The following is a 13,969-nucleotide window of genomic DNA, read 5'->3' as shown; positions in this document are numbered from 1 at the left end:
CTAAAAGGAGATCCTAGGAAAGCAATTGGCTTATTTACACAGGAAACCATTGAAGTATCTCATATTTGAATGACAGACGGATAGAACACAGTAGCCTACTATGCAGTAGACATGGTCAGGAGAAAAAAATAAAAATAAACAGAGACAGAGGCGTTGTGAGCATGTAAAATGTAAATCAGCTATTTTCACAACTTCTGCCTCTAGAATTTGACAATTTGGCCAATGTTTAATTTGTCATTTTAGAAGTAGGTTAGGCCTATTAAAAAGTCCTTACAAATTCACTTTAGACATATGCATATACACTTAAACTTTATGGTGGTTTGTTTACTGTTGAGTGAGAAAACAATGTTGCACATTTAACTTAATCATCTGGGGACCCCCCCCAAAAAATAAATAAATAAATAAATAAAATTGGGACCACCCTGGCCCACAGGTTGAGAACCACTGCTCTTTTTGGCGACACCGTCGTACTGCCGACGAATAAATGAGACCGTCAGTGTGCGTATCCAGGAGAACTTGTGCGTGCGCTCTGTGCGTTCTGCTGGAGTCACCACTCAGTGTCTTAACACCGTACACGATCCAAGGACACTCAGCCAGCCAGCATCAGCAGCGCGCGGGAGACAGCCAGAGGGAAAGAACAGAGAAAAGATCCGACTGTGACTGTCGATCGGGTCACGGGGGTTTATTAACCGACATTTGTGTCTCACCGTTGAATCGATGGGGATGTGATTGTGAATGCAGCTCTAAGCTGGAGGCGAACGGAGCGGAGAGGGGGAGGACTTTAAGTGAAACCACCGCGGACAGACCATATATGCTTGGATTTTGGCTCATTTTCCTCCAAAGCCAATGCAAAAGGAAATATGCAGGGACGCTTCGCCATCCTCTGCGCCAGTTTACTGGGGATGTGCTTGGGTTCAAGCTCAAGTTTTCCAAGTAACATCAACATAGGTAAGAGGAGAATGAATGGTGCACGGATGTAATGTTTGCGCTCCCCCTCGTCGCCTACACAATGTTGTTCATAAGTTTGATCTCGCATGATCACATCTCGTTTCGTTTCAGTGACATTAGACTAGGCCTATACACTCAATTATCAATCATGCTAACCCGATTATCATCATAGTAACTATCAGCGAGAGTTCATTGGGGTTCCAATGTTCCAATATCAACACCGCTTGTTACTTGTGCTCCACAGGAGGATTATTCCCCGCAGAATCGCACGAATATGAGGTCTTTCGGTTCGCGCTCTCCCATCACCAGGACATCCCCAAACTGGTGCCGCAGGTGGATATGGTCAAGATGGGGAACAGCTTCTCCATGACATATGCCTGTGAGTACAATAATACAACCCATATGACTTCACTGAATGTGAATAATCACTGTGGAAATGCATTATACACTGTTGGAATGTTTCCTCAATCTGTTGCTTCCGTTCTTCGTTTTCTTTCTTTCTTTTTCTTTTATTTTATTATGAACTGAAATTAGGCTAGACCACAGTATTTCTGATAGCTACTAAAAACAAATAGGCTAGCAGTATAGGTTATAATCTCATTGATAACTGTTGCATTGTGCCGAGGAATTGTTTTGGGTGTCTTGTGAGGAGGAGAGGGATAAGCTACTGTATGGAGCTCACAGCTGATTGGATAAAGCTCTCCAGTGTGACCATGGAAACCAATGCCATACAGTTACACATCAGCAGCAGTCAGAGGCGGATTTCAGCTGTTTCATCCTTTTTAAAAGCAGCGGGACACAAACCACCAGGGGGCCACCATGGTCTTTTTTTTTTTTTTTTTTTTTTTTTTGAGGGGCTTCAAATTATATCATGGTTTGATTATGTCATCATAATTACCTGGTCAGATTTTATTGTAAAGATAGGCTGATCCATGCAGATTTTTTTATACCGGTCATCGTTTTTTTAGCATTGAATTTTTAAACGATCCCCTTTACCCTGAGGAAAACAACGGCATGCGCTGCAAAGGTAAAAAAAACATCTTTCAATGCAATTCCTAATAAGCCAGGGATTGCTACTTTAACCCCACGGCCCCACCACACACACACTCACACAAGCATGCGTGCACGCACGCACGCACGCACGCACGCACGCACGCACGCACGCACGCACGCACACACACACACACACACACACACACACACACACACACACACACACACACACACACACAATGCCTGCAACGTTTTAATTGTTTATTGGCTTATCGCAACATCTGTAGATGAACCAGGTCTGGATTTTAAAGGCCTTATTTTATCCACTCTCTACTTGCTTGTCTGTGCACTTTGTCAAGGAAAGGGGAAGATAGATGAAGCTATGACAAGAAAAGGATGATTCTAATTCAGATGTAATATGGTTGCAGAAAAATTCAATTATGAGCCCTGGAATTGGAAATAAAGTGGATTTTCAACAGCACCGAAGCAGATTATTTAGATTAGACAGTCATTGTTCTGCTCTGCTAACAGGCTGCCGTTGAACACAGTTTGTTAAATAGGTGATTTCCTAACGCTCTAGCCCATGTAAGAGTTGAGGGTTGATCTGTACCTTTTGCGTTATGTCATATAATCCTATTATAGCACATGTGAAGTCGATAAAGCCACCTCCTTTTTATCTCTCTAAATGGTTTTCAGTTGTTCATCCTGTCCACATTATGTGATAAGGAGGGGGTGGGTGGAGGCGACCGCGGTTTTCCCGGTGACCCTGAGCGCAACGGTGGGGGCGCGGGAGTGTGGGGAATTCTAGAACACCACTGACTACTGCCGATGGAGAGGTTAGCATTATGTATAGAGAGGCACTCTTGCCGATTTCATAAGAGACTCGTTGCCAATTGCAAGATATTTAAAAAGTTATTTGGGGCCATGATGATAACCCCTTCTTCCCACTACTAGACAAATAAGGATTTATATTGTCTGTGTCTTGTTTACAACCACAATTATTCACTTGTGGCAAGATCGCGGTTCCACTAGTTTTACTAGGAGGCTAGTGTAGGCTTAGAAGCCTTTTCAGAAGTTAATTTAATGTTTTCCATTTAATGATTTCCTTTATCCTCATCTAATCTAAGATCGCGGTTCCACTAGTTTTACTAGGAGGCTAGTGTAGGCTTAGAAGCCTTTTCAGAAGTTAATTTAATGTTTTCCATTTAATGATTTCCTTTATCCTCATCTAATCTTGCGCTAATGCACGCAACTGTTTTCAACAGGTTTAAGGCCTAGTAGGTTTTTCAGAAGTTAATTTAATGTTTTCCATTTAATGATTTCCTTTATCGCCATATTGCGCTAATGCACGCAACTGTTTTCGCCAGGTTTTAAGGTCTTATTTTAGTTGTTTCTCCTAAGCTCGCGACCCTCCTTGCCCATCGGCCCCCACCGTTGCGCTCAGGGTCACCGGGAAAACCGCGGTCGCTGGGTGGAGAGGGGGGTCTAAAGAAGGATCTGCCATCAGCTCCGCCCCTCCCACTCTCCTCCTCCACCCACTGAGGGGACTCTGGGGAGAGGCTGTCTTACCAAATGTAAACAGTGCCACGTCGGTCTCATTAATGTGACAGCGCTCTTCTCAGTGTGAATGGGACGTATGAGGGTCAGGCTGGAGGATTGGACGTCCAGTATTTCCAGGGATGCTATTGGGATTACACATTCTGTAGCAGTAGGGGAGATGGACAGTGAGGTTTCGTCACAGACTGAGTCACAGCATGCAGCCAGCTCCAAGACGGCTACACGCGCAGGCGCATTATGGCCACGTATAAACACTATCTCCATATTGATGAAACCATAGAGGCGGAATGTGGTGTCCGAATTATACTGTGGATCTAGGAGGAGCCCCCTTTTTTGTTCAACTTAATTTATGAATTTATGGATTTTTTTGGAGGGAGAAGTACTGTAAACATGCACACATGAATGTGCCGCCACAGGGAGCCTGTGGCGAAGCAAATTCAATATACCCATATATTTTCATTATCTGACGTGCAGAGAATGTTAGAGAGGCAGGGCTGAAATTTCCTATAAAGGGCACTTTTGGTAAAAATAGTGATAGCATGCAACGTACAACATGGATTTATACAGTACATAGAGGACTTACATTCAAGTTCAGGAGAGTTCGGAAAAAGGCAGTTCTCCTAAATGCTTTCCAGGTATGACATGGAAAGGGGCATTTGTGTTTCTTTCCCCATAGTGAATGCTGCATTCATGGTCTGGAGAGGGCAGTTTTTACAGACAGGCTCAAGCCTCATTTGATATCTATGCCTGTCAGTGAACCTGGCAATCACAATCACACTAAGCAGTCACAACCACATGAAGGTTGTTATCAACTCGTTGTCAACTCTGGATTTTCTAATCTAGCTGTGTGCGCATAAAAGTGCAGTATATGACCAATCGAAAACATCAAACTCACCGGCATCAGAGAAGCATTATATTTTATGAATGAAGTCTGTGTCCCTTTTGTGCTCATATATGGAGATCCCTGTATCTGTCTGTCTACCGGTGTCCCTTTTATGCCCATACATGGAGATCTCTGTATCGGTCAATCCTTTATTCCTTGCCCCTTTTATGCCCATATATAGAGATCAGTATATGACCATATAATGTCATGACCATATATGGGCATATCGAGTGGATCCGCGTGATGTCAGAGGACGTCCCATCCTCCTTTACACCAATTTTAATATAGGATGTCATTTTATCCTGTATAGCTTGTAGCCATCTTGTCCATAACATGGTTAACTAGAAAGGTTTGTGGAGGTGCTCCCTGAAGAAATAGGGCCCGGACACAATTTGATGTAATTAAAAGCAAACAGACAAATTGACAGGGGCTAAAACATAATCTCCAGTCTTCGTCCATCCGGCGATAAATGAGTTAATTGATGTCAATCTGTGTCTCCCATCAGCCTCATTCCTATTAGCTACCACCAATAGACTGGTTGTCTATTTAAATCCATCATTGAAAACATGGTGAGGGTGGTCTTTGTCAGTGACTCAACAAGGTTTTGTCAGTGTTCAGGCCTTTTCTGTTACTGGACTACAATCTGCACTTCCTTGGCTTGGGGGACCCGGGTTTGAGGACATACAGTAACAGTTACAGAGTGGGCCGATGCATACTCCACTTTTAGAGCCGTGTACCGTCATTAATTCGGCTGTTCGGAGCTGCTGAGATTTTGTGTTTCCCCAAACCGAACTGAAATAAATTTGGCTCTAAAAGTGGAGTATGCATCAGCCTTAACCGCCATTGACCTGTGTTGTCATTGAATGACAACCTTGACCTCTGACCTCAGCTGTTCATTGTCACCATTGTTGTCCTATCTATCCACATCCTTTGCGTGTTTCCGTTATAAACTCACCTCTCTGACTCAACAAGATGGTGTCATGTTTGACATGTTTGCCTGGCTTGTGGCGACATGCATGTCAGAGGAGGCATATCCTCGTTGGCAGTCAATGTGACCATTTCTTTAATATCGGCCAGAAAGAGAACAAATGTCTGACACATCTTCCTGCTGTTCATCACTTGTTCTGTAATAGCTTTGCTATGCTAGCTGCGATGCTAGGTGTGATGCTGCTGGCTTGTGATGCTTGCTGTGGTGGATCTGCCTCTACATGTGTGAAATGAGGCTCAAGAGCCTGTTGCCGCTAGGCCTGGGGCGGGATCGACATTTTGTTACCGCTATTACCGTCTTCCCATTTACCGCCGGTACTGCGGTAATTACCGCACCCCCGTATCTATTAATTAAGGTTCGGCGATAAGCCAAAATATTGCAATCATCTTCCCAAAAGTCGCCTCTCCACAGCCTGACTGCCCGAGTTATACTTCTCCGTACAGTACAGCGGGTATGGCTTTGAAAGGAGCAGATCTACAAGCTCACAACACATCGCATCCGCGACGCGTTCTGAGCTTTTAGATCTGCACTGTCGGGTTACCATAGTAACGTAGGCTAGCAACTTAGCTTTTCAGACACAAACAGCTGTGTGAACAAACCAGAAGAGGACGGGTAGTCAGATCGTGTACAGTGATTCTGTAAACTCACGTCACGTCTCAACTCTCAAATCGCAGTGATTGAGTGCTGCTATATAGGTTTTAGTTACAAGACTTGACAGAAAAGGTTATAAAATCTCCGACACGACGGGGCAGACGGGGCACAACGTGCGACGCGGTGGAAAAAGTAAAATAGTTTCATTTTCGGTTTTAGTCCACGCGGCCCGCGCTCCGCCAGTAATCCGTATGAATAAAAAAAGATATGCCACAACACAAGGTATGTATTAACATCCTTGTGTCGTGTGGATTACAGAGAAAGTTTACGCTGCTCTGTGCTCCTCTACGCAGGCTGCCCTGTGTAGGTCTGACTGTCTGTGTCTCTGAGAGTGAGAGTGACGTATGTGGCTTCCAAACTGTGGTACACGGCCCAGAGCAGAGCGGCATGGAGCGCATGCGGTCCTCGCTTCTCCCCTGTTTTAAAACTCGCTGGTTTTCCAATAAAAAATACCCTTTTTTTTGTCTTTTTTTACCGCGGTAAGCACACTGACACCGTGGTAGACCTCGGTTTACCGCGGTACGGCGGTACGGCGGTTACCGTGTCCAACCCTACCGCGCTGTGAGCTTGTAGATCTGCTATTTTTGAAAAAGTCGTGAAAATGTGTGCAAATCTTCTGAATATGTATTTTCAAAGCGAACATTTGTAACTCAAATTTTGCTTTTGGGGGGTCCCTGGAACTAAATATTTTGAGATGGGGGTCCGTGGCCAAATAAATATCATTTTGGGGGTCCTTCACATGAAAAGGTTTGAGAACTGACATAGTAGTCTCTCAAGAACTCAAGGACCTTTTCTTTGGCGATGGCTGGCCAGATTGCTGACATAGAAACATAGGTTTTTCAAAAAGTCTTAGAAGGATTCAAAAGACACTTATAGAATCTGGTCAAAATTCTAATTTTCACGATTTTTCATTTTTTGCATTTTGATGTGTTCACAGTCGATGTGGGAGGTCTGTGATGTATGTGCAGGGCATGCCAGCCAGTTTCCTTTTGGGGTCCATGCTAACCAAATGGGCCATCACCCCCTTTTGTATTTCCAGCAGTTGTGCAGTGATAATTTTGGCACATATGTTCTTTTTTTTATCCTCCTTTTTTCATACCAGGCAGCAAAAACAAAAAACCAAAAAGAAAATGCTTGGAATTGGATAAATAAAGATGTTATTAAATGGACTGTAAGTCATATTTGGGGTTTAAACAGAAACCTCTATATTCTGATAGCAATCATTGCAGTGTCTGTTTGGTAACAGGGGTCTCCCCGCCTCTCCACTCCAACACTGGAAAACACATTATCAGCTCGGTCATCAATATCACCCAATCAGAAGAAAGATCAGCTTCAATTTAGTGTTCCCCTCCACACACACACACACACACACACACACACACACACACACACACACACACACACACACACACACACACACACACACGCTTCCATTTTCACCTTTATCTTGTATGTTGTATGAGTTATCTCTCCTGAGACATTCATAGTTGTAGTTGTTGTTTACTATTGCAATGATTACTAGAGGAATATAGAGCTATCTTATCTTATTTTACAAAGAAACATCACTTACACCATCTTAAAGTTTAAATATGTTAATTATGTCCAATACTTTCCAGGACGTCAGACAGAACGATTGCAAAAATAATCCTGGTATTGACCAAACATAAACAAAAGATTGTCTGTAGCCAGACTGTATCAGTATAAAGATCTATTATGTATTCCTCCGTTGTAAGGAAAGTGCGAGTACATTTGCTTGCAATTGAAGAGGAGGAATACAGGGAGTTGTACGCCTACAACAGTCAGAGCATGTTTCACAAATACAACCCCCATAAAGATAAATGTTAGGATGCTGTTGCAACAGCTGTCGGAGCAACACGCTCCAACCCGAGAAATGTGCTGCTGGTGTGAACAGCCAGGCTCCTGTTTGGGCCATAATTTCACTTTGCAGCAATTCGCAGCACTTCCGCATCCAGCGTGAACCCGCCGTGTGAAAAGCCAAGAGGTGAATGGGTACGTTGTCCCTGGGGATGAATGAGGCTCCGGATGAGGCTGATAGCCATCAGCTGGCTCCTATGACCAGTCACACGCATGCACGCACGTGCACGCACCCACCCACACACACACACACACACACACACACACACACACACACACACACACACACACACACACACACACACACACACACACACACACACACACACACATCACTGGCACCTGTCTAGGGAAACAGAGAAGAGAATGATGTATGTGAGGTAACGGTTAGATTAAGAGAGAGAGAGGGCTGAGGAAGAGAGGGTTGATAGGAGAGAGAGAGAGAGAGAGAGAGAGAAAGTGAGAAGGGGTTTATGTAACTTATGTAGTGTATAAGAAAATTGTAGGTGAATGTGTCATATATTTGCTGATTCATGAGAATTACATTTATGACAGTGACAGCATTGTACTAGGTGTGATGTGACTGCTCTATGTTTCAGTCTAACTAACTAGTGCACTTCTATTCAGTGTATCACATGAAATTTGACCCTTTATGCAACTCCCCTGTTTGTAGTGGCTGTTGTTAATGTATGTGCAGGTGTGTCTGTGTACCTCTCTGTGCGTGTGCTCTACACACATGATGACAGGAAGAGCTTCCTGGATTTGCTCGTTTTACATACTGCAGCTAAAGATAACTGCATTGGATACCATGTTCACTCAGTATTAGTCACTGCTCTCACTTATATCACATTACCATAATCTGCTATCGACTTGGTTTATAATAAGGATGTCACTGAATCGCTGGAGTTTCCCCTGAAGGCCTCCATCTGTGACTTCCCTCTTTGATATGAAATGTGTGTGGTGGCTGAGCTTTGGGTAGAGATGTCATCTCATATCAATAGAAACGAATGAAATTGTCCATAAAACAGAAAAGGCTGCAATACGAAAAATACTGTAGTGACTAGTTTAGAAGTTATAATTATTTATTTAGATTAATGTGCTCATTTTATGCCCAAACCAACCAAGCATCCCAAAAGAAAACCTTTTATTAACACTAATTAGGATCCATAGAAAAGACAATTCGTGTTGTCACTCCAATCTGGCCAGCAGTACGTATTTCCCCAACTCTCAGAGGATCCTCCGAAGGAGCCCTGATCGATGAGCACCACGCAGACTTGCAAAGGCCCGCCAGCCTGATCAATACAGGATAGATGAGGACGGTGTAGAAAGAGAGAGTGTGTGTGATTCATCCTGGGTAGTCCTCGAGGACGGATATGAATTATTAGCGGTGCGTAGTTCCGCTCAGGCACCGGGACACCATACGGTAGGTTATGCAGCGGTCAAGTCCAGGCGCATTGAAAGACACATCCTCCTAGTAGCAATAATGCACACATTGCACCGATACTAATACTACAGGTAAGACGCCTTAAAAGGATATTTCACTTTCAAAAAAACGTTATGAACATCCTGAACATTTGCTTGATTCAATATTTAGATATTTGATGTAAATGTTATCCGGCCCTCCAGGCCCAGGGCCTCTCCCCATACACACCCATTGTCACTTCAAACTCCATTTTAACCATGATAGATTCATTAAAAACAACCATTATCTTTTTCTGGTGACTCATACTACCCTCCTATACGTGAGCAGCCCGTGTTTTCTCAATAACCCCTTTCAGTTATTTTAATAGTTCTTTGGGGAAATGGAAAAAAATGTAATGCAATAAAAAAAAAAAAAATGGAATCAGTTATCGAAAGAACACGGCCTGCTCACGTATTAGGAGGGTAGTATGAGTCACCAGAAAAAGATAATTTTTAATGAATCTATCACGGTTAAAATGGAGTTTGAAGTTACAATGGGTGTGTATGGGGAGAAGCCCTGGAGGAGGAGGGCCTGATAACATTTACATCAAATATCTAAATATTGAATCAAGCAAATCAAAAACTGTTCAGGGTGTTCACAAAAGCCTGATTAGACGATAAAATGACCAACACTTTTGAGAGCGAAAAGTGAAATATCCCTTTAAGGGCGAGAAGCGACCGCAGGGCGCGGGGAAACAACAGACAGAAAAAATTGTCATTGTAAATCTGGTAATGTACACAGACACACACACACACACACACACACACACACACACACACACACACACACACACACTACACAGACTAGGGCTGTTTTTTATTTAAATGCACATTCGCACAAAATACAGCAATGCAACAGTATAAGTAGCCTACAACTAAAAAATTAGAACTTACAAGCAAAGGCTCTTCAAAGACACGTGAGGAGGAAAAGTGCAGAGGACATCTTTACGAGACACTCTACCAAACTGATCAGAGTTTCAGGTGTGCTGGACATCAATTGAGCTGATCTACCACAACTGAACTAGCTTGACACTAATTACACGTGACACAACTGCAGCAGGTTTTCACAGTAACTGCTCCCTGCGGTCGCAATGACATTGTATTGCAGGGACTCCCTAAAACCCAGCTGTGTTTCAACTGGGGACTGCCCCTCACAATCTTTTCAGCTCACTTCGGCTCATCTTGTCAATCTATAAGCAAGTTAGCTACATAAGTTTCATATCAATATATGTGCAAATGCTATATAGATTCTAATAGATTATATTCCAAACCTATCAATACGATCCTGCTAAACCACATCCGTCTTGGTGAAACCTCTATTTGAATGATTCCCTTTTATTGGAGGCTCTTTTAGAGATGTATTATACATTATTTCCTACTTTTATATAGTTCTGTTGCTGTACACCTGTTTTGGTATTTACTGTGCAACCAAATTTCTCCTCTGCGATTACAGTAATAAAGTTTTATCTTTATGTTACAGAAATATGCTGATGGTGAATTCCAAGTCATTGCATTGTTGGAAGTATAATGTCAGTATGTGGCAATATTTACTGCAGATAGGGAGAAATGATGGATTATATTTTATGCCTCTGAAAGCCTCTGAACATTTTTGAAGCGGCTATCCATAATGTGATATATATTCCTTCATTCTGTCTGTAAAGAGATTCTATTCTGTGTGTGTGTGTGTGTGTGTGTGTGTGTGTGTGTGTGTGTGTGTGTGTGTGTGTGTGTGTGTGTGTGTGTGTGTGTGTGTGTGTGTGTGTGTGTGTGTGTGTGTGTGTGTGTGTGTGTGTGAGAGAGAGAGAGAGTGAGAGAGAGAGAGAGAATTTGTCTGCGTGTGTGTTTGATATTGCATTGGGAAATGATGTCTCACCTCATCATATGTGCACAAGGACATTCACAGATTGCACACACACACACACACACACACACACACACACACACACACACACACACACACACACACACACACACACACACACACACACACACACACACACATGCATACATGTATACAAAATACATGTACACACATACAGTACAGTATAACAAGAGAAAGAGCTTCATCAGATGCATTTAATGTATTATTCATTGCAGCACAGGCAAAGCTACAGTATCACTCCATGGGCATAAATATGTACGTATTCATAATCCAATGAAGTGAAAAACTCTGCTATTCTGTTGTGCTTACGGCCACAATGAGGATTAGCTTGCATTGGGAAACTGGACGAAGAAAGGTTTGTTTCCCATCTTCATTTATTTTCACACATGCACACGCACATGCACACATCACAACACATTGCCATCCATGTCTGACACCCCCTTCTCCCTCCATGAAGAAAGAATGCCCCAAAAACATATAGTCTCATCTGGGATGTGAGAGTGAGGAGGCAGGGGGCGGTTGGGGATTGGAGGTTAAGCTGTCATTTCAGACCTGGTGGCTTGTGTCAATCAGACTCATGGGAGTTGTGTTTTATTGTGTAGCCGCCGTGTCAGCTGTCCGTTCACAGCGGTGCCGACCGGGTTTGTCCTCAGGGTTCATGGGACATCAAAATAGTCCGCAGAACAGCGTGTCACTTTTCCCTACGGACATTTGGGGACAGGACAGATATTTGTCAAGAAGAAAACAATGATAGCAGAGAAAAAACCCTGAGCGGCAGTGGTGGAAGTATTATTATTATTATATTATCATTTAACAATACCACCATATAAAAATATTATGTCACGGGTAAAAGTCATGAATTCAAAATTTGAAAATGAGTTCTTTTGCTACCACACACACACATAATCTTTGTTAGACTCATTGTCTTTCAGCTGCTGTTCTGTCCTGCTTTGAATTCACAGACTTACTGCACATTTAAAATAATTCTTCATTCTCAGGAGGCTCTGGCAGCTGGGTCCAACTTAAGATGTGTGGGCTTGACAGTTATGACTTGTGTTAGAACATGACTTGCCTGGTGGGGACGAGGGACAAGCTTGCTGCGGTGGAGGAGGAGTGAGGGACGGTTCCTGGGTTGTGTGTCAGCTGTCATGTTTTTTGTAGCGGAAACAGATGTTTGGTCCCAACTTGAATGAATCTCAGCAGCTACTGTGCGCTGTAATGAGGAACAAAGCTTGTTAAACTGCGTCGTGTTGTGTAACTCAGCCCCGCTAACCCTCGCGTCGACGGCACAAGACAGCTCCTTGTCATCCACACAACCGTGCATGTGGGCGTTGTGCGATGCTAAATGACTGCTCTGTTGGAACAGCAGAGCTGGTTTCTCTAGCAGAATGAGTGAGGGAGACCTACTACCATACTGTCCTGTCAGCTCTTGTTGAGATGTGGAAAATTGCTTATTTGCTGCTCTAAATCAACGGCTATCCTGACTTTGTAGTTTATAGAATGGTACCTATCAGTTGTTCCTAATGTATGTATACATCCGTGTGTCTAGTCGCCCCTCTCCTCTTCCTCCTGCTCCACCTCCTCAGTCAGAGTAGTGAGTGATGGAGGGATTGGGCCTTCCTTCTCCACCTGCTAGCGCTGATGCACAGATGGAGGCATGTTTGCAGAGAGGGACGATTCTAGAGGCTTATTGGAACTCCTCTACCCCCTGCCTGGAACGTTCTGGTCTGGGCCAGGCTCTGAACTGCTGCCCAGGTAAAGTGTTTATTTAGCAGGCTGTGGGGCCTCCGCTAGGAACCAGATTGGAGGTGGGGAGAGAAACGACCTGAGACAATAACCCAGTATAGTGAGTATCAGGCAGGAGCAGTGGGCAGCTCCAAGGGCAGCACCTCGGGGAGCAGTTAGGAGTTAAGTGTACCAATGCTGGGAGTTAAGTGTCTTTGCTCGAGGGTGCAAATCGAGGACCTTCTGTTTCCCGCATAGTAGCTGTTTTCTGGGATGGTGGGAGAGCCCTCATGTGCATGTCCACCACATCTCGGATCCAAATATTGTACTTTAACTCCACTACATTTATTTGCAAACTTTTGTTACTAGTTACTTTGTAGAATTTCATATAATTACAAAACATACATTAACCACTTTGGCCCTATATAGACTTCGGCTTTTTGAAAATAGGCGATCTACAAGTTCACAACGTGTCGTGATGCGACGCGTTGTGAGCTTGTAGATCTTGTTGCTTTGTGCTGTTGTCGTTTTTGTGTTTGTTTGAAAGTTTGTTAACTGTATGAGGGCTCCCTTGAAAATGAGATCTCTCAAGCATCTCAAGGGGTTTATCCTTTAATTCAATTTTGAAACAAAATAAATTACCCACCTAATGAGGCATTTCTTTTTTTCTTACTGAGAGTTAAATTGATAGAATAGTTAAACCATGTGGTTCCTGTTCCCCTCCCTCTAATGTAGCCCAATGATTTAGCCTTTCTTCTCTCAGAAAATAGACATCTGGGTTGAGGGTTCCATTCACCCCAAACATCTCGTCTAATGTGATATCTTTTGAGGATATTACACTAAAGGTCTTTGCACACTGCTGCGTTTTTCGTTTGTGAAATGCGTTTTTCAGGGCAAGGAGAGAGAGAGAGATAGAGAGAGCCAGGGACCGAGTGGTGCGCGAAACGGGCTGCAGTGTGCAAACGTGACTGACATAACGTGAGGTTGATTTTTTATTTGCGCGCTC

The 13,969-nt window shown here is 43.4% G+C and overlaps 1 protein-coding gene across 1 annotated transcript in view; it reads left to right on the top strand.

Moving 5' to 3' along the window:
• Positions 1 to 860: 860 nt before the first annotated feature.
• LOC308301494 (glutamate receptor 1-like) overlaps positions 861 to 13,969 on the top strand; it is a gene marked incomplete at both ends in the record, with an annotated part of 88,180 nt that continues 75,071 nt past the window's right edge. The window contains 2 exons of the mRNA XM_080745490.1: positions 861 to 948; positions 1,193 to 1,327. Coding sequence (XP_080601616.1) covers positions 861 to 948; positions 1,193 to 1,327 — 223 coding nt within the window. The remainder of the gene's footprint in view (positions 949 to 1,192; positions 1,328 to 13,969) is intronic.

The sequence above is a fragment of the Nannobrachium achirus genome (assembly GCF_963921795.1).
Source record: "Nannobrachium achirus genome assembly, chromosome: 17".
NCBI classification, from domain to species: Eukaryota; Metazoa; Chordata; class Actinopteri; order Myctophiformes; family Myctophidae; genus Nannobrachium; species Nannobrachium achirus.
Note: the sequence above shows the minus strand (reverse complement) of the source record. Positions and strands in the feature narration are given on the sequence as shown.